This window comes from Oreochromis niloticus, linkage group LG23, assembly GCF_001858045.2.
Source record: "Oreochromis niloticus isolate F11D_XX linkage group LG23, O_niloticus_UMD_NMBU, whole genome shotgun sequence".
Lineage (NCBI taxonomy): Eukaryota > Metazoa > Chordata > Actinopteri > Cichliformes > Cichlidae > Oreochromis > Oreochromis niloticus.
In genome coordinates, this window is record NC_031986.2 from 5,885,194 (window position 1) to 5,906,706 (window position 21,513).

The 21,513-nt window shown below is 41.2% G+C and overlaps 1 protein-coding gene across 4 annotated transcripts in view; it reads right to left on the bottom strand.

The window, feature by feature from the left end:
- Positions 1-18,254, bottom strand: part of nid2a (nidogen 2a (osteonidogen)) — a 63,253-nt gene extending 44,999 nt beyond the window's left edge. For 3 of the 4 annotated variants that reach the window (XM_025902979.1, XM_025902977.1, XM_019351892.2), the window contains exons 1-6: positions 17,965-18,253; positions 16,317-16,502; positions 15,999-16,115; positions 3,979-4,080; positions 3,364-3,503; positions 2,704-2,836 (exon numbers count right to left, since the gene is read on the bottom strand). In XM_025902979.1, coding sequence (XP_025758764.1) covers positions 2,704-2,836; positions 3,364-3,503; positions 3,979-4,080; positions 15,999-16,115; positions 16,317-16,502; positions 17,965-18,168 — 882 coding nt within the window. In that variant the 5' untranslated portion in view covers positions 18,169-18,253. Of the gene's footprint in view, positions 1-2,703; positions 2,837-3,363; positions 3,504-3,978; positions 4,081-15,998; positions 16,116-16,316; positions 16,503-17,964 lie in introns of all 4 variants that reach the window. The other variant, XM_025902978.1, reaches the window with a different exon arrangement.
- Positions 18,255-21,513: the final 3,259 nt, after the last annotated feature.

The following is a 21,513-nucleotide window of genomic DNA, read 5'->3' on the forward strand; positions in this document are numbered from 1 at the left end:
TGAGGATACAGTGTTGGAGGCTGGTAAGCAGCTGGTGGAGGAAAAGGCTGTGTGGCTGCTTCCCCTATTGTCTGGGGAAGGGCAGGCAGCGGCGCTCAGCCTACCAGTGGTTTTTCAGGGGAACTTTAAAGATGTCCGGAAGACTGTGCTGGACCTCTTGGGCTACTCCCATAAAGACCAGTGCTGCCAGTTCCACAACTCCAGACTGGGAGTGGGAGATCAGCTATTGGCCACACCCAGCTTGCTGTAACTAGGGATGTTGTAGTGGGAAATGTGCATCCTGTTGCTGGTGGTGCTGATACAATATGATAAAACCATGATAAAATCATGACCCGATTCTTCTGGATGAGTCCTACTTGGAATGCCAGTCAGGTCATTTCACTGGAGTGCACAAGGATATCCTTTTGTTTTTAGTCTTGGTGGATTATGCAACACAATATCCTGAAGAGGTGGCTTTGTGAAGCATTTCAATTTCTGCTAAGGGCGTGGTGCATGAGCTGTTTCTGGTCATATTCTGAATCCCAAAAGAAATATTTACTGACCAGGGCAATTTGCTCATATGGCCTGGTGGAGTATGTGAATAAAGCTTTAAATTCCATGATGTGTGAGTTCATTCACAAGGATGAATGCACTTGGGACTGGTGGTTAGACCCTCTGTTGTTTCCACTGTAGGAGGTGCCCCAGGCCTCCACTGGATTTTTCTTTTCCTTTGAAATGCTGTTTGGCAGAAAACCACGTGTGGTGTTGGACCTACTTGCAGAAAACTGGGAGTCCAAGCAAAAATAAAAGAAGAAAGGATGATCAGCAGTATCTGTACAACAGAGAGGCTAGACTCAAGTAATTTACACCAGGAGATAAACAACTTGTGTTTCTCCCATCCTCCAGCTGAAAAGTACTTGCCAAGTAGTAAGGGTCTTTTGTGGTCACACATGATGGGTGGGTGATTTCAATTATGAGTTAGCACATTCTGCCAGGGGTAGAGCCACAAAAATATACCGCCTGAAAGTGCGGAGGCAGGCAGATCCTGTTTCTCTGGTGAGCTTGATGAAAGACAAAGATGGGTTGGGGCCCGAGGCACCAAATTTGAACATTCCCGCCACTCCTTTGTGACAACCATCTCACACAAGCCCAGAGAGCAGATGCTGTTAGGTGCTTCGTGGAGCTGGATGGGTTCATCATGCACTTTGCAAAGCTAACTAGTCCCCTGACCAACCTCACCCGAAAGGGTGAGTCAGACCTGGTCCGTTGACAGAGCAGTGCCAAGGAAGCTTTAAATTCCATTTCACTAGGCAAAATAAACTCTCTGGGGGGAAACCCTGCTCCATACTCCTAACTTCTCCCTGAGGGCAGGTGGTCGTTTTGTCTTTGCAGGTGAGGGGATTCGACTGAGGTATACATCAGTTGTAAGCTGTCAGAGCAAAAGGCTAAATACAGCACAGGAGATAAAGAATGTCTGGCCATTCTGTGGGCAGTTGAAGCCCTCCACTGTTATCTCCTGATATGCCGATTCACCCTCTGTTCGGGCAACGTTTTACTGAATGATGGCTCCATTGCACAAGGATGCCAACACCCAGATCACCCAACGATATCTAGCTTGACAGCCTTTCAAATTCAAGGTGATCCAAAGGCTTGAGGTATAGATGGTTGTGGCTGATTTCCTCTTCTGTGGGCGAAGGAAGTTTAGGCCGGATGGCTCCTCATCCCAGGTTGGGCGATCGGGGTATTTGGTGGCGGGGTGTGGTTTTGGCCCAGCTCCGGGAGGGCTGGAGCAGAGGGTTCTTTGGGCTGGCTGGCACAGCTGTCAGCAATTGTCTCATTATGTCTCTTCTATTTATGCAGTAGCTTGCTGGGACCAAGGTGTGTATGGCAATCACTTGGACTAGCAGCCAGAAGAGCTACTAGAGCTGATAAAATTGAGTGGACATGTCACTGTTTAAAAAAGCATTAGAGATAACACTGAATGAATAAAGAAAGCAGCATAGCAAGAACGTTGTGTCTGACTGTGTGTGTTGGGAAACCCATGATGGCAGAGCTGCGCTACAGCAGGTGTGTCAAACTCATTTTACATGGCGGGCTACCTGCAGCCCACTTTGATCTTAAGTGGGCCGAACGACTGAAACTCGCCATTCTGTCAGTGTAAAGAAGTTACATATTTAACTGTTTTTCTACATGATAAAGAAAAAGCTGCTGTGCCAATGAGAGAAATCTGTCAGCATGGCTCTTTGGACTTAAATTGTAAGAAATAAAATTAAAGTAAAAGTTCTGGTAGCTCATTGCTCAGACTCTCCAGTTTTGTGTTATTTGTTTTTTTTAAATTGTTTTTTATTGTTTTGTTTTTAACTGTAGTTGTAAAAACAATGAAATATCTATAGTAGAAAGTGAAAAACAAACTTTTCTGTTTTTCACAAAGTTTCAGAGGTTTTACTAAAGACATGGCTAAGCATTTTGCAATTTAGCATAATCTGGAATGATTTGTGAAAGTTGAAATTTCTGATGTACTCAATAGCAGAAATTAGGCTTTCTTGTCAGAGGTCATTTGGGCAGAAAAAAACGTGGCCGACAACACTGTACACAGCAGTAGACTGGTGCATAATATCCAAGCAAATAAGGCAGAAAATAGAGATTTTTGATGCGCTATAGGTATATTTCAAGAAGATGTATTGTTATCGTCCAAAAGCTGAATCAAGCAAATAACAAAATTACCACATGGGAGTCATATCCTACAGTTGGTGGAGTAGAAACAGGACCTCTAATGGATGCAGGTACAATGTTGTCAAAGGAATAACGATTTCCAGTGTGGAAAAGCCAAAGGCCTGGAATTCCACTGTTACCAAACCTAGAGGAGAAGAAATCAGACATTCATAGAAGGAGGTAATTAATTTGTTTATGTGCACACAAAAACCCAATTTTCTGTTGTTAGAAATGTCCTAAGCCTCTCCTGCAACAGCATTTTGAAGAAACGGTACAACAAAGCACATAAAGCAAGGCACATAATGAATGTGAACACCTTTTTTTGAGTCACTAATTTTAGCTTACGTTTGCAACCTGTAATTATTAGCTATCTGCCCCTTAGTCTGCTATACATATACACTGTCATTAGCAAGCTCTTACTACATACACATTTATTTACCAGTATTTGTTTTAGCGATTACTGTGTATATGCATCTTGTTACTAAAAAGTTGCATTGTTTGCATTGTTTAGTAAGCCTGTTAGGTAGTTAGCAATAAGTGAATTATTTTATTCGGTGGAGTTTGGATATATTTCGATTCTGATCATGGAACAAGTCATTATTTGCGTACATCTAATTCTAAGGTTAAACTGTTGGCTGCAAAGAAATTTATGGTTTAACCTTTTTTACTTACTGGTAGAGGTTTTTAACACTCTGCTCATTACTGGTGACACTGTAGTAAGGGCCTTCAGTTCGGGAAAATATTAAATATGGAATTTCTCCTCTGCTGAAGCCAACTCTTGCTGGAAGCTCTATCTCAACATTATATGACTCCTAGAAAAATTAAAACCAAAACAAACAAACAATAAAAGAACAACATAATAACAATGTTCTCAAATAAAATAAAATCATTTGTCAAATATTTAGCAACAAATACTAACAGTAACAAAAGTTAGGAACTATATAGAATAATTCAGTAGTCATTAAGGAACAAAAATGAAATTTATTTCCAATTCCACGAAAAGGAAAACAAACACCTTCTTTGTCTTGTATGTAACTAATAATGGCTGTAAATCAAGTAAATGTTACAATAATATGTAAAATCTGAGCAACCAAAACGTGCATACAGATACATCTTGAAGGGCTAACATAACCCTGGTCAGGTGTTATGTTGACCCGTTTATGCACCTAAAGCAGCAGTGGCTCTGTGAAGTGATAAAAATAGTGATATAAATACAATGGTTCACTTTGCTCGTGTACATTTTGCCCTACAGCTGTAACAGTGATAACTTAACTCTTGTTTGCTTACCTTAGGCAGTGTGCCAAAGAAGTTCAGACCGCCTTCAGGGTAGAGGAAGAGGACATATGAGTCTGTCTCATCATAACCAATAACAGCCTGGAACGTATTGATCTGTGGAGGCAAAAGTGGATTACAACAGGGGCAGCAAGCAAAAATAACCCTTTGGAGGGCAGTGTTAAGTACATTTATCTGCAAGCTACAATTATGGCTGGTAAATTTAAAAAAGGATAACAAGAAAGATGCAGAGTGTCTGAAAAGGAAAAGCAATTCAGGATACTGAAAAGCTTTAGCTAACACACATTTTATGGGATCAAGAATAAGAAAAACAAAAGAAACAGCTGCTTCCTTATGTCATGGCCGCTGATGTTTATTTCGCTCTTAGTTACATGTACTGTTTATATTACGTTCCTTCTGTGTCTTTTCCCCGTATCAAGTTTATTTTTGTGTCAGAGATATTATTTACTTCCTGTTTTACTTTTCTTCTATGTTTTGAATTCACTTTTACTTCCTCCCCCCATGATTGTGTTGACTGTATGGACCTGTGTTTCATTTTCCTCTTAGCTGTGTCTCATTCTCTTGATTAGGTTTCTTACCCTGTCAGTATAGCGCTGTCTTCCCTTTGTCCTTAGTTACAACATCTACTTTGTTTTCTCATGTCACTCCTCTTGCTGGATTGTTTAAAGACGTCATTATTTGACTTTTATCCACTAACACAGCCACAAGAAAAGAGAGGCATACAGTAGTCTGCCTTTAATGGCAAGAGTTATGAAATAGGACTTTTTAAAGCAGTAAAGTAAAGTTACACCACAGATTTAATGCAGAAGCTTAATTCCTACTTAAGGCTTTGTATGTATTTTTGTGTTTGTGTGATCAGGTGCACACACTTGCACATGTGTCTTGTGTTATGGCAAAACTATTTGGCCACAACAATTTACTTATATGCATGCAGAAATGAAAATATAGTATATAAAGGGAAAAACATTGTTTTCTTTTTGTTTTTTACAAGTCACACAAGCTTGAAGGTCAACTTTACTATAATTTTTTTGGATGCTTACTGCCTTGGCTCTGTTGTCTATCAAGATTATCTTAGCTTAACACAGAGGCCAGATGATTATGATAATGATTATCTTATCATTATTCCAGTAATGTTGAGGTTCAGGCTGTGGGGATGCCAATTAATGAATGACTGTGTTCCATTGAGTGCTTTTCTAGCCAGGTATGCTCATTAGTACCTCCTCGGATTAACTCGCCACAGTTTCCAGGGTTTTCCATCAGAGCATAGTACCTGGTACCAGATACTTTTTTAGTACCTGCTCAGCCAGGGTTCCAAGCGATCTGAGCAGTTACTAAAATGTGACATCATCAGACTGCATGCCACCGATTGGCTAGTCAGTGGCGTCATTCCATGAGTCATGAGAGCGTGTCGTTCACGAAAATCAAAACCACCATTTTTGAAACCTGGCAACAAGGTCGAACAATGCCGTGTTCCCCCGAGCAGCGGGTATAATCTTGCCTTGAAGTCCACTCTTATTGTAGATTTTGTATTGCATATTGATTACATTGTGGGATGCTCAGACGCGTTGCTATGACGATGACCACGTCTATCACGAGGTACTAAATTGTAATGGAAAAGCAGTCGATCCACGTTGAACTGATCTGAGTAGGTACTAACGGAAAAGGGGCTTGTGTGGTGTCAATCAAACACTTTCCAGGTGGATCAAATCTGGAACATCTGACCAGATATGACAAGATTCCCAACACCACTGGCTAACATGCAGCTCCTAACCATGACAAAACCTCCACCGTGTTTAAAGATGGTTATAAACACTCACTGTTGTATTCTATTGTATTGTATACCTGTGAGACTGTTCTATATTTGCAATCTTTCATCGATTGAACTAAATAAATGGAAACAAATGTTTTTGTGAAAGGCTACTAATAAGAAAGTACCTAAAGTACAGTTTAATTCAGTTCATCGCTCGAGCCTTGTTTTCCCCTTTCCCTTTTTTATGCTTGAACAATTCACAGGTTAAGTTACTTAACCCAAAAAATAAAAATAAAATAAGAAAGTCTGACTCATTGGAAGCAAACTAGACTACATATTTATTTATGTTTTTCTGATTAACGTAGTGTTCAATCCAGTTTTTACACATCTATAAAATCACCTCCAGTGTGTCCTGCTCAGCTTAACCTCCCTCAGATTATTCATTATTTTTACACTTACTCCTCATGTTTAAACTTCACACCTCTCCTCGCACCTCCCCTCTCCTCCTCCCTGTGTAGCCTGCTCTTCTTCTCTCATCTGCTGGATCCCATGTTTAGACTTCTCACCTTTCACACCCCCCACGCCTTGCGGTCACCAAAACGACTACTTAATCTGACTCTCAAAAAACATCCACTTTACACAAACTAAACTGAATTAAATGAATTGAGTCCGCATGGACTGACGAAAGAGGGAATTCCATTTACACGGGAGACTCTGACTTGAAGAACTTATCTCCTACATGTATGGGGGAGGCCAAGCCCACTGCTCAACCACAGTTGAACAAACACAGATTTAGTGAATGAAGGAAACACTGTGAGTGATCCCATGTTGTTTTCCTTTGGGACAAAATCCAATTATCCGTAGACTCACACATAAAAAGAAAACAACAGATATACACACACCTCATACTCTCAGCCCCCAGCCCAGATGTTGATCTCCACAGCTGTCTTCCTGTGTGTCTGAACATCTTTCAGGATGACTTTACAACATGCAAACCAGAGACCAGCTACAATGTGAGCCAGGGGCCATGGAGGGCAAACACACACACACACACACAACTACAGATGTTCCTCCACCTATATTAATCTCATGTGAATGCATGTGTGTGTCCCCCTCCTTGTTTACATCAACATCTTTAAATGCTCTTGCTGTTTGTGGGCGGGAGGGATTTTGGAGCCTCTGGCCTCTGCGTGAGGAGGGGGGCTTGTGTTTTTCTGCTTTCTGTCTTCAGGGAAGGAGGAGAAGACGCTGGAGCAACATGACGTGATGTGTACCTTTTTTTGGGGGGGGGGGGATCCTGATACTCCAACTAGATGTCTGCACTATTCTCTCTTGTTTTTGTTGCCGCTTTCTTGGGAGCAGGAGGAGGAGAAAGGAAGGACACAACGAGAAGCAAAAGGAGCACTAAAATGTAAGATTAAGTTGAGAAAAGCAAAAGGAAGTTTGTTTGTTTTTTCTCTGTCTACATGTAACATACACCAATCAGCCACAACATTAAAAACACTGACAGGTGAGGTGAGTAACACTATCATGTCTTCACGATAAGGTGAGTGCTAGGAAACCTTGGGTCTGACATTCATGTGGATGTTACTTTGATAGGTACTATCCACTGAAATATTGTTGTAAACTACAGGGTGGGCAATTTATATGGATACACCGTAATAACATGGGAATGGTTGGTGATATTAAAGTCCTGTTTGTGGCACATTAGTATATGTGAGGGGGCAAACTCCTCAAGATGGGTGGTGACCATGGTGGCCATTTAGAAGTCGGCCATCTTGGATACAACTTTTTCTTTTCAATAGGAAGAGGGCCATGTGACACATCAAACTTATTGGTAATGTCACAAGAAAAACAATGGTGTGCTTGGTTTCAACGTAACTTTATTCTTTCATGAGTTATTTACAAGTTTCTCTTTGTTCACAGCCATTGACATGTCGAAGAGGTTAACACGTGAGGAGCGGATCGAAATCGTGTTGATATCTGGTGAACGCAGTAACCGGGTCATTGCAGCAGATTTCAATGCAAGACACCCTACGAGACCACCCTTCTCCCATGCTACAGTTAGCAAACTGCTTGCTAAGTTTCGTGAAACTGGTTCAGTGTTGGATTTGCCAAAATGTGGACGCAAAAAAACTGTCACTAATGAAGAAACATCAGTGGCTGTCCTAGCTTCATTCAGCAAGAGCCTACAGTGTAGCACTCGCCGCATGTCACTGGAGAGTGGCATTAGTCGAACATCCCTTCGGCGGATATTAGCTACTCACAAATGGCATCCTTACAAACTCCAGCTACTGCAGCATCTCAACGAGGATGACCCAGATCGCCGCACAGAATTTGCAGAATGGGCAAAACAAAAATTAGAACAGGGCCCTCAGTTCACGCAGAAGATTTTGTTCAGTGATGAGGCAAACTTTTATGTGAATGGTGAAGCCACCGTTATTGGTCTGACACTAACCCACATTTGATGGATCCCTCCAAGACTGTTGGAACAACAAAAGTGATGGTTTGGTGTGGTATATGGGGTACAACGATAGTGGGTCCATTCTTCATCAATGGAAACCTCAAGGCCACTGGATATTTGAAATTGCTACATGATGATGTGTTTCCCTCTTTATGCACTGAAGCTGGCACGTTCCCTGAGTTTTTCCAGCAAGATGGTGCACCACCACATTATGGGTGCCAGGTCCGAGCATTCCTAGATGAACAGTTTCCTGGAAAGTGGATTGGTCATCGTGGGCCAGTTGAATGACCCCCAAGGTCTCCCGATCTGACCCCCTTAGACTTTTATCTTTGGGGTCATCTGAAGGCAATTGTCTATGGTGTGAAGATGCGAGATGTGCAGCACCTGAAAGTACGGATACTGGATGCCTGTGCTGGCATTTCTCCTGCGTTGAAGTGGTCAGAAACTTGTAAATAACTCATGAAAGAATAAAGTTACGTTGAAACCAAGCACACCATTGTTTTTCTTGTGACATTACCAATAAGTTTGATGTGTCACATGGCCCTCTTCCTATTGAAAAAACAAAAGTTGTATCCAAGATGGCCGACTTCTAAATGGCCACCATGGTCACCACCCATCTTGAGGAGTTTGCCCCCTCACATATACTAATGTGCCACAAACAGGACTTTAATATTACCAACCATTCCCATGTTATTACGGTGTATCCATATAAATGGCCCACCCTGTACAACCCCATGAAACCTAATAACACCTCAACTCACTGTGAGTTACCCCTGAACTATAAGTGTTGCTAATCAGAAAAAAAAGGATTGTATCAGCACTGAAAACACAGATAAAAGAAGTTAAAACACGATTTTGGGGAGCAACTGAAAGTAGCTGAGTATATTTAATCTTTCCCAAGTGTTCAAGCAAACTCCAACCTGTTCCAGCCTGTAGAGATGGAGTGTGGTGATGGACATGGGGGGCGGGGGGATATAGATGATGATCTCATTTTCACAACAAATAAATCCATTCATAGACTGCTGAACTCAGTCCTGTAAGGTCCTCTGTGCTGGTCCCCATCCCGTCTCTGTCTGCACCCATGTGTTTGTCTGTCTCCCGAGTGTGTAAAGAAATCTCACAGCTGGAGTACAACAAATTGCAGCCAACACACATCAAAGACTTTTAGACTCTGTAGCTCAGTATGCATGTGAGAGGTCCCCCGCTCCACACACACACATACATATACAACACTCAGACTCCCTACAGGCATCGTGTCACACCTTTTTAAAGCGTTTCCTCACACTCTTTGCTGCGAGCAGACGCGGGCACAGACGTTTAATTGTCTCTGGGACCAACAAATGTTTCTTTTGAGGGCCATGCTGACTGTTTTAAGATTTAGGTGGTAACATCATCCATCTGCTAGGTCTGTCTGCTTCACAGCAGGGGGTGAGAGAGTCTGCAAACACCTCTAAAGAAAAATACCGGAAGTTTATTTAGAAAGTTGATAAGCACTTACATGAGCTTGGCTTTATAGACCTGTGTATAAATCACATTAAAGTCAATTATGTTTTATTATCATGGGACCAGTTCTCTACAATCGCTGTCACAAAGGGATTTTTACTGCACTGTAAGGAAACAAGCCCACAATATTCGAGAGATATGCCCAACAAATCAGGTGATCACGATGGTGGGAAGGAACTAGCTTAGCTGGTTAGCTATGATTAGCTTTGCTTAGCATAAAGACTTGATACTATAATACTATTTAATGAGCTTTATTCTGTATACACAGATCATGTAAGCAAGAAATATTCCTCAGCAGCCCTAATCTAAACAACATTTTACATATACTATAATATAGATCCAATTATTTACAGCCAAGAAGTTATTTTTGCAAAAGTTTGTTTAGCTGATGCCAAGTAGCAATAAAAAAGAAGATAAAAGGAGTCAATCCATATAGTAACTTACTTTCTTACAGCCTGGTACAAAAACTGTTTCCCTATTTCTAAAAACTATCTGATATGATAATATTCATATCACTCACCCTATTAAAATCTATTCATGTTTAATGTTGTTAAACGACCACTTTAAAATGTCATCACTTTCAGCATTCAGCTGTACTAAAAATCACTTTAGTGAGTTGCTTCCGCAGTCTTTCCACTAAGTTAACTTTGCTTTCTAGGATATTTCTTGCCAAAATTAGCATGCCATACAACATTACACTAAAGTACTTCTACAGCTTAATTAGCAACCTCTCAGCTAATGCTAGCACTGTTACCCTTAGTTAAAAACTGACAAAATCTCATACAAATATGGTCATGCATGGTCAAGACTGATTGCCAAACTACAAACCTCCATGAATCCACAGTGCGCTGTGTAAGCACACTGGCTGTATCCATCTTTTATATACACTCTTTGCTTGACACTACGTTAACAAGGCTTTGAATAAACGACAGCAGCTGCAAACATATATCAAACTGTTGTGTAGAATTAATTTTAGGACTCTCTCAGTTTACTCAACATAGTTTATCTTACTTTGGGCTTGTTTAGTATTTACTTATTTATTAGTAGTGTGGTTTACTCCCTTGAGATAGTTGAGTCTACTTTACCTCACATAAATTAAACTGAAGACAGTTTCGTTGATTTTCCGTCTCATCTGGCTTTTAAATAAATGACTCAACACACTGTAGCTGATGTTCTGAATCATGTCACAGATATTTAAAGCTGGAATCCAGTCTGCTTTGCCTGGAACATCCCAGGGAAACGAGTTTGGGATAAATGGACTTCACTTGTTTGTCGGTTGCTGGTGTTTTAGCTCGTTGGCCGCACAGCTGCAAGCAGGCAGAGTGAGGCAGACAGCAGCTGCAGCCCAGTTGCCAGCCTCACCAGAGTGCTACAAAAGGAACTGCCTGCAGCGTGGGAACTGGCACACACACATACACACAACTCACTACAGCCCTGCACTCCTGTCAGTATCTTACTGTTGTCATATGAAAATCTCTACACTAATTTTATTTTTTTGTGACTTTTTTTTATACCTTCAGCTGTTTATAGCTGAAAAAATCTGTCCAGCTTTGGGGCTTTTGAAAGCTTTTCAAAAGCTTTTTGTTTAAATCAAGAGCAAATGGTGGTTAACCATAGCTGCTTTTCTTAGATCCTCAAAGGTTTGCGAACATGAATCTGTTACGTAACTACAAACCAGACAGCTATGAATGTGTACTTATAATTAGTAAAGCGATATCCCAAGTCATCATGAGTCATTTTTTGGACATTACAGAGCAGTACACTAAGCCAAACTCCATTTTTCTTCCCTCCTTTTGTCCACTGATAAGCAGAATCTTTCTCAGGGCGTAAAAGCAGAGTAACATCTTCTAAAACTTGAAGTTCAGTAAGTCTGCTTTGGACCGGGATGAACATATTTCAGGGGGATGCCTCCTGTGTCACTGCAAGGAGCCACCAGAAATAACAAATAACACCAATGGCAACAGCACTTCCTATTGTGCTACAGTAACAAGACAGTTCAGCTGGCAGTACTTTTCTTTTTCCACATATGCAGAGGACAGATTTATAAACCAGAAAACGTGCAAAGATATATTCTAAGATCAAATCTTCTTCATGTTTCAGAACTGCTCCCAACAAACATAGATGTTTACATGTGCGCTGTAACTGCAATAAGTTAATCAACCGATTCGCACTACAACCTGGTTTGCCTCTTATCTGTAGTTATTTTTATTTTATTTAATAACTGTACAGTACTCTGTTTATAGTAACCATTGTCCTTAATGTAAATATGTAAGAAAAATTGTGTATGTTTCTGTTCTGTGTCCTGTGTACTGTTTGTTTGTATATGTGTCTTTTTGGCTGCTGTTACAACCAAATTTCCCCTTATGGGACAATTAAAGGATTATTCTATTCTATTCTATTCTATTCTATTAAAAAGCCAGGACGATTGCTAAGAAATGACTGTGTTGTCACTTTGAAAGACAGTCATGTTACACATGGCGTCACGCACTATCTGAGTTGATCTACATAATATTTGAGAAATAAGTCTTGAACTGAAGCTGAGTAAAACCATATATAACTATACAAAATGATGGATGGCACCTATTGGTTTGTAAGTCCTGCTGTTGAGCATTATTGCCATCCTCAGTATGGGTGAGAGACGGATCTAGCTTAGAAACAGAGGGACACTGGACAATCACATCATCATAAATTCATCACGTAATAAGATAATAGGTCAAGGGAGCCGAGAATCATTTTGCTAATGACTTCTATTATACACCCAGATTTTGTTTTTACGACCAAATGATTCCCCTCATGCCAATCATTAGCAAGAGCACAGGTTTAAGGCACTCTGGAATCTGTGAAAAACTGAATCAATTTTTTTACATTTTGCAATATATTAACTACTGTAATAATATATAAATTGAGATTTATCACCTTTTGTCAACCATAAATTATGTCCTCATCATTGAAAATGACATATCTGTAGCTTTTTACATAAACCGAAATTCACATTTAACTATTACATTTGCTGTCGGCAACCCATCCGTTCTGTAGGAATATAACCAGAATACAACCAGCTGGCAGCCAGCTGAGTCAAGTCCACTCAAGTCAGCTCGTCCACTCGAGTCGAGTGACAAAGACCTAAGCGTGATGGCAACATGTTGGTAATCTGTCTGCATTTATACATTAGACAGAAGTTATGTGCAAAACTTTGACTCTCTCTGAGAGTAATTGCAGTCTGTCCAAAGGTTGTTATCCTATTTTTACTGACGTGACTGGGCAGTTAGCTTGCTCTGAATTAGGGTGTGTCCAATGTCGAATGTTTTTTTTTTGTTTTTTTTTTAATTTAGCCAATTTAATGTAAGTTTGCTTGGCTAATGTTATCTCAGGATGGTGGTGCATGAGATGAGCCCCTTTGCTTGTAGTACTCCCAGAGTTTTTTAAATGTATTTGATAAAATATTGATATTTGGTGTTCCTGTATTGTTCCTGTATTGATATAATATCCCCAAGCAAAGTATTGCAATACTATACGGTATCACAACATTTTCCCCACCCCTACAATATATTAATATTAAACATAAATAGAGACATCTGACGGATGAACTGATAAACCTGCGGTTTGGCTCCACTTATCACCTCAGAGAGAATTCTTACTTCAAGTGACACAAGGCGTTTCTGATTGTTTACCTTTATGCTATGAAACATGCCTGTTCTGATGGGAGTTGTGTTTCTGTTGACAATGGCCAGTAGGACACAAGGAACCGAAGTTATCTAGTGTTGCTTTGATGAACAAGCAAGTTATAACATGCTAATTAGTTAGCTTGTGCATCTGTAGATGTTGTAACTTGCAGAGCCTGGCTAGCTGTTTACCTTTCATCTGGCCTCTGTGTTAAGCTAAGATAGTCATCTTTTTTTTATCTAATTTGTGACAAGACAGTGAGTATGTGTGACTTTAGAAATGTCAACCTGCTCCTTTAACATCAAGATAACTCTAGTGCTTTTATTCTTTGGATGACATATTTTTCCAACTTAGGGCTGCTTAGTGTTACTGATAATCGCTCAAAGTAAAGTCAACACTTCTTAAAAGATCTAAACACTGAAAGCAGTCTTTAGCAAAATGACTGCAGTAATTAGCTAACTGAGCTCCCTGCTAGTTGATGTATGGGTGTGTATTTTAAGTCAAGTAATTTCTGTCCAATTTTGATAATAGCATCTCTAAGGCTAATTTCATCGAAAACACAGCTCAGGTTATTAGAAGTGTGAGCCTTCACTCTTTCGCTTTAATTCTCTCTGTCTTCTGTTTTCCTGTTATTTCATCTCCACAGCCGACGTCCAGACGCCACACATTCTGCCCTCTCCCCCTGAAACAGCATCCCAACATCCCCCCAGTACCCACCCCAACAATCACACACTTCAGATCACACACACACCAATCTGCCCTCAACACACCGCACCCAGCACCTCTGGCTAATCACTTCAAAGGAAGATGCTATCAGTCTAAAGAGAGACCCACTCAAGCAAATCGGAGAGCGCTCCAATCTGATGAGCAGCACAGAGCACTTAAATAGCAAAACACGTCACTTCTTGTACTTTAAGAGGTACGCTCCATCCTCTAATTAGCATGTTGTCAAGAACTGAGCTAACACAAAATTCCAATTTTGGCGCTCAGAGAAAAAGCCCTTGTCCACTTGGGGGCTTGTAAATCCCAATCAGTTCCAGAGAAAGCTGTCAAGAGGCTTAATGTTGCAGTACCCATTAGACTACTCTATGATAACTTTTTAAACATTCAAGGAGGAAGAAACAAGTCTAAAAGAAAGCAGATTGTGAGAGCAACAAAAAGAACAAACAGAGACGAGGAGAGCTGACAGAAAGAAAGATCCCCTGGTGTTTTTCCTTAAATCTACCACTCCCTTTATCCCTCTTTACCCCAAATTCTGCACACCAAGAACATCAAGACGCTGTTTGTTTGATCAATAGTAGGCCTGGCTTTACTTGGAGTCTCTCCCAAAGTTGGACTGTAACAAAGCAACCAATGCTTCTCCTGTTAACTCTTCTTAATACAGCTCTTTAAGTTCTGAATCATTTGCTTGGACAGGATTTTAGAAATTATTAACATTGACATTAATATTAAAGAAAACAGATACAAATGTCTGACGGATACACCATAATTTAAACCCTGTTAGTGTCACTATACTTTGTTACGCTTTAAAAGACATGAGCATGTAGGTGGCATGAAAGGTCTCATGCAAGGGTCACTGCTGAGCTGCATTATGACATTAAGACTGCACTGCTTCTGCACCCACACGAGAGGCAGGAATTCTTAGTCTCCACTGATTTGATATTGACCATACCTGCGAATAATGGATGATCTGATATTGTCGTGTTGGTGTTGTTCCAGGATCAACATAGTAAATGTTGTTCCAGGATCAACATTGGAAGTGACCAATCAGAATGTTGTGACATTATTCTTTGGTGCGCCAAGCCATTTGTGCATTTTTGAAATTCCAATGTTGCAAGGACAATATTAATTCTGCTTAGCGTTTATTAAAGGGTTGGGGTTAGGGTTAGGGTCGGGGTCCGTTGATCAGCGGACAGAGGCGGTTTCTTGCAGCTTAAGTACAGTTTTTTGTTTTAGGGCAGTTTTTCCCGAAGTCGCAAAAGTGTGACGTCACAACATTCTGATTGGTCACTTCCAATGTTGATCCTGGAACAACATTTACTATGTTGATCTGGGAACAACACCAACACGACAATATCAGATCGTGCGCGAATCATCATGCTTTAGTGATAGCTGTCATTACGGTCGTGGTTGCACAGCAAACAGGAACTATCAGTGACCAATACTTTTAATGGCAAATACAGTATTTAAAAAATGGCACAGTTATGCTACATTACACAAAACGGAAAGACAAAAAAGGATTTAAAGAGTGAAACACAAGGAAATTTTTTAAAACCATTAGTGGCTGATAATAAGGAGGGGAACAATGGTCAAGACACGTTTTTGTCTACTGGTGTGTGACCTGGAGGAGAGGATAAAGAGGGCGGGGGACACTTTGATGACTCTTAAAGATGATCTTTGACCCTTTAAAAAGGTTAAGAGGCAAATTTGGGGAAGGGGGATTACAAGTAATCTCCCCCACCTCAGGGTGATTACAAGTGATGCACAACAGCCAGGAATTTGGGATTAAGTGTCACACAAGAACCAAAACATACTAGTGGGGGGTATGTGGGCTGTTTACATGATGATAAAACAGAACTCCTCCACACAGGGAGGCCCTGGAGCTACTGGTGTCTCATCCTCAAAACATCTTACCTTGTTTGGGGGGCTAGGGGGTCGAGTTTGTTCTTCATATGCCGGGACATTTTCCCACGTTGCAACTACAGCATGTGTGGGTGTGAACTTTGCATCTGGGAACCCCCGCTGTACTTCCTGGGCGAGGAGATGAATGAATGAATGAAGGAGGAAGGGAAAGGACGACACATGAAATAAGGGAATGAAAGACAAACACTGAGCTGATGGATTGAGACAAACCAAATCTGTAGTTAATTAAAGTTCAACAGGTATTTTTTTCTCTAGTGTTTTTATAGCATCTTATGAGTTTTCAACACTAAAACTGTAATCATTACACACCTGTGCGACTCTGTTGAGCACACTGGGTGTTTCAGTCACCCTGTAGTAAATCTGTCCTCGCCCTCCGCTTGTGTCAATGTCAGCCAGGAATGGAGCCACCGCAGGGAAGTCTGTGGGGAATCCATCATCAACGTATTGCTTCTCCATTGGCAAGTCCTGGGCTGATATGATGCCATTGGTGGCCACCTAAAGGGAGGGGAAGCTTTAGTTTGGAATATTTGGAATACTATCACGAACCCAACAAACCTCCTAATGAACCCATTCGCCCTTGTAAACCACTAGAACCCCTTCATGGACTCCAGGAACCACTTAATGAAGCCCTATTCCCTTCAAAAACCGCTGGAACAACCTCGGGGTGCCCTCCCAATTTTTCTGATCAAGATTTAGAAAAGTTCTGACCACATACAGCCACAGCTGTACTCAAGCAATTCAATATTTCCATTTGATGCTATTTCACAACATTTTAGAAGGAGATTTTTACAAGGCTGTAGATAGATAGTAGATAGATCCCCGTGAGTCAAAAGATCAGTTTTTTCTACTCTTGGCTCTGTATGACATCAGTCAGAGGGACTATCCCTAATATGGTCATCTAGAGACCAAACCTTTGACTGTGAGCACAGAAGCCCCACCCAGCTGCTGTATTAAAGTGATGTACACATTAAAGCATTAATATTGGTATTCCTGATTATTGAAGTGGCTACGTTGCATAATGAGTATTCTCACATGTGACAGTATTATTTATCCAGTATTTATCCACTTAAACCTATCTGTCTATCTATAGTGAAACCTTTGATTCTCCTTGGGTAGTCACAGTTCAACATAATCTCTGTTTATCACATACCAGCCCATGGTGCTGTAAAAGTGCATTGCTGAGACTTAGTTCAAGTTTTAAGTGAGGATAATGTAACACTGACTTTGTTTATACAACAGTTTACTACTTTCTTTGGATCTAAAAAACTTTGTTGATCTCAAACAAGAACAATAAATCATCATTTATTTCTTGGTTATATTTTGAGTTATTTTCCCAGATCTGCAAGCTATCAAATAATAGTCAGTTAGAAATAGTTAAGTAGATGCTTTAAGTGGCTTTTTTCATTTGAACCCATTGGTTCACTCCTACTTTGCAGCATGGCTACTTTGCAGGCTCTGACAGGAGGCACTCTGGGCAAGAATTACTTTTACTTTTAAAGCATTAAGTACATTTGACTGAGCAACACTTTTACTTATACTGGATGCTCCTACAGCAGTTATGGTAAAAGAAAAAAAAGGAGTTAATTCATCTGCATCTGTTGACATCTGCTGAATATCTTAAAAGTGAAGTTGCTGAAAGATTTGGATTTAAATATTAGGAGCGCAGTTTGTTGAGATCCTATGCAAACATTGGTCCTTCATGAAAAAAAGAGTACACATGATAATAAACCCAATGTCCTCTGTTGTCATTGTCCCGACTTTTTTTCATTCAGCCGTGAATGAATTGCTCCATTGAGCAGAGGGGAAACAGCAGCACAGCTCTCCTGAGCAGATTATTCAACAGCTGCAAATATCACCTGAGACACGTAAAGTGGGAACTTCAGCGAATCTTTTTAGGCGCTCACAAAATAGACAACCTCGACTGAGTGCAAATGAATAGTAATGAAGTCATACTTACGTATAGCTGGGAGAAAGGGGAGTTGTAGAAGTACAAGGGTCTGGGCAGGGACAGCACTTTGGACGTCTCATCGTCGCCTTCTCTCAACACCGAATCTCCATTTAAAGTGCCGTAAGGAAACATGTCAGCCCTCTGGATGGCAGTAACCACAGTGCAGCTGCAGCACAGCAGCACGGACACGGCCAGCATCGTCCATCTCTCCATTGCACAGCCTGAGTGATCGAGCAGCGCTGCGCTATGAGAGGGAGCAGCAGGAGAGAAGCACAGCTGGACTCAGAAAGAGGAGATCTTTACTCACTCCTCCTCTCCACCGAGCCCCCGCAAACTCCACGGGGAGGGAAGGAGGAGTTTATGCCCACTGTGATTGGTCAAAGGCGGGGTGAATGACAGCAAGCCGGGGCTGGAGGTAACATCTGGCTTGTATTAAAGAAAAGACAAATAGAGCATTTTTAATCCGGATGTAACTCTATCTGTTTCACAACACTGAAAAAAGACATGTGGTGTCATTTAAAAAAACAAACACACGATTGCTGATGCACAAAAGTGAGAAACATGTTTTCTTAAATAGTTTGTAGGTTTAATTAGAGGTTTTTGAGGGGGACACATTAAGTGAGGGGATCTGGAGGACTTCCCTGGGAAACTTTTAACTTACTTCCTGAATTCTTGTAAAGTTTTCTTCACAAATATGTGCCTTTTCTGCATTTATTCGTAATGGAAATATCTTTATGTAAAGGAAAACATAAAATTCCGACACATCAGGTAATGATATGGTTCACACTTCGTCTATAAACTGTATATATTGTTTTTTTTCTTTGTCTTTTTTTCCTTTTTTTTGGAAGCCACATTTGGATGAGATGAGATATTTAGATGGAGTGTGAATTAGGAGTTAGCACTCTTGGTTTTGCACCCTGTGTTTCTAAGCATATACCTGTATGATCACCTGACAATCCACATCTGCTTCTTGGACGGGCTGTACCATTAGGCAAAATGCTAAAAATGAGGAAATAAATAAAGCTTATAGTGCTACGTCCAGTTGTCTGAGGTACAGACAACTGTAGATAGTGTGGCATGAATGGCAGTGGTAGTGGTAATCTTTATCAGTAGGGCCAGCTGCAAAACTTGTGGAAATACAGCAAGAAGTCGGAAATTTTATGCACTCTCTATTACATTTTTGGAAAAGCCATCCAGTGGGCTAGTCTTTGCGGGCCAACTTTGGACCCCCAAACCTTATGTTTGACACCTCTGCCTTAGAGGGTGTCACTTAAATTCAAAAAATAAAATTATTACAAACTTTTCTTAGCTGATTAAGTAAGAAAAAGTAGTAAGGTTATAACATAAACAATTCTTTCGTGCTTTTTATGGGGTGTACAAATTCAGACACACACTTACAGACAATTTACACCACGTCCAATGTATGAGCATTTCAGAGACTACTTACTGAAAACCCAGAACCATGCAAGAAGCACTTAAAAACTCAATCTTGTGTGCCACCTGGTGTCTGCAAAGGCATACTGCAGCATATGCACCGTGCCCCAGCTAAATTGAGTTTGAAAACAGAGTCATTTACAATTTTCAGCAATTGCTAAGAAACGTTTTTTGAATCCATCCATTTAGGACTGGACAGGCTGGGCAGGTCACAGCCCATTGATTCTCTTGAAAGTTTCCACCCTACATTTATAAGACCCTCTTGCAAAATCTCACAAACACATCAAAACAGCTGTGTTTTGATGTGCTTCAAACTACACCGTTTTATCTGATCATGCATGCAATCAAATGAAGAACATACTGGGCATTCAGAGCACACTACATCAAAAAAATCGAAAACAACTGGTGCAGGAACTGGAAATTGGACCTTTAATCTCAAGTGGTTGTTTCGCAATATTACAATGATTACCAAAATATAAAGCAGACATGTCTCGCATATTGTTTCTACATATTAGTGTTGGATTCAAGTCTCTCTCTCTTTTTTTGGGTTCTGGCTTCTATCACTTCAACTTTTGGCATCTGTGGTCAACGTTCTGCATCGAATTATTGTGCAAATTGTGCTTCAGTGAGTGAGAGTGTGTTTAGTTTGTGGTGTATGGTGTACTTGGGGAACTCCTCCCAGATCTGAACAATCTGAGGGGCAACCTGGCAGCATCAGATAGACCATAATATCCCAGAGGTGTTCTATTGGATTTAGTTCAGACAAGCTTGGGAACCAGTAAGTAGTATCAGTTCCTAGATCAGTTCCAGATCCTTCAAGAACTGCCTGCATACTCTGGGCAATGCCGTGCACCAGAAGGAACCCAGGACCCACTGCACCAGGTCTGACAGTGGGTCCAAGGATTTTAAACCCTTTACCTCATGACAGTCAGGGTGCCATTGCCTAGCCTGAAAAGGTCTGCACATCCCTTCACCACCAAACTTGTCAAACTGAATGTAACAGCAGCAAAATGTTCTCCACAAGTTCTGCAGACTCTTTCATATCTGTCACATGTATTCATGGTGAATGTGTTCTCATCTGCAAAAAGCACAGAGCACCAGGTGCCAGTCAGCTCTGCTATTCTATGGCAAATGACAACTGAGCTCCATGGTGCCAGGCAGTGAGCACAGGTCCCACTACAGGATATCAGACCCTCAGGCCACCATCATGGGGCGATCGTGGCTCAAGAGTTGGGCGTTCGCCTTGTAATCGGAAGGTTACCGGTTTGAGCCCCGGCTCGGACAGTCTCGGTTGTTGTGTCCTTGGGCAAGACACTTCACCCGTTGCCTACTGGTGGTGGTCAGAGGGCCCGGTGGCGCCAGTGTCCGGCAGCCTCGCCTCTGTCAGTGCGCCCCAGGGTGGCTGTGGCTACAACGTAGCTTGCCATCACCAGTGTATGAATGTGTGTGTGAATGGGTGAATGACTGGATATGTAAAGCGCTTTGGGGTCCTTAGGGACCATAAAAGCGCTACATAAATACAGGCCATTTACCATTTACCATGAAACCTGTCTCTAATTGTTTGGAGAGAGACATTCATGCCAGTGGCCTGCTGGAGGTCATTTTGCAGCACTGGCAGTGCTCATCCAGTTCCACAAAGGAGCAGATACTGGTTCTGCTGATTAGTAACTGGGTAGCGTCTGTGGTAACTTTCTGTCTCCTGGAATCTCCTCCATGCATTGACACTGTACTAGGAGACACACCAAGCCATCTGGAGTTGGATTGCCAGTGCAACCTCTGTAGGGTCCAGGTATGGCTTCATGTTACCAGTAGTGACACAGAACCTGGCCAAATGCAAAACAAGGGAAAAACAGTCAAAAAAAAAAGACTAGGAGGGGAGAAGATTCTCTAGTCTAGCCCCTCCAGCGCCCCTGTTGTTAATTTCACCAAATCAGCTGAAACTCACTAACAACCCCATCTGCTACCTAACTAACCAAGATCCCAGGAGTTTAACTGACTTGATGCTATACTCTGATTAAAAAGTGTTCCTTTCATTTTTGTGAGCAGTGTACTAATGTACACAGCCTACGCTTTATTTCCATAGTCTCAGTACAGATGGTCCATATGCTTTGTTCTGTTCAGTGA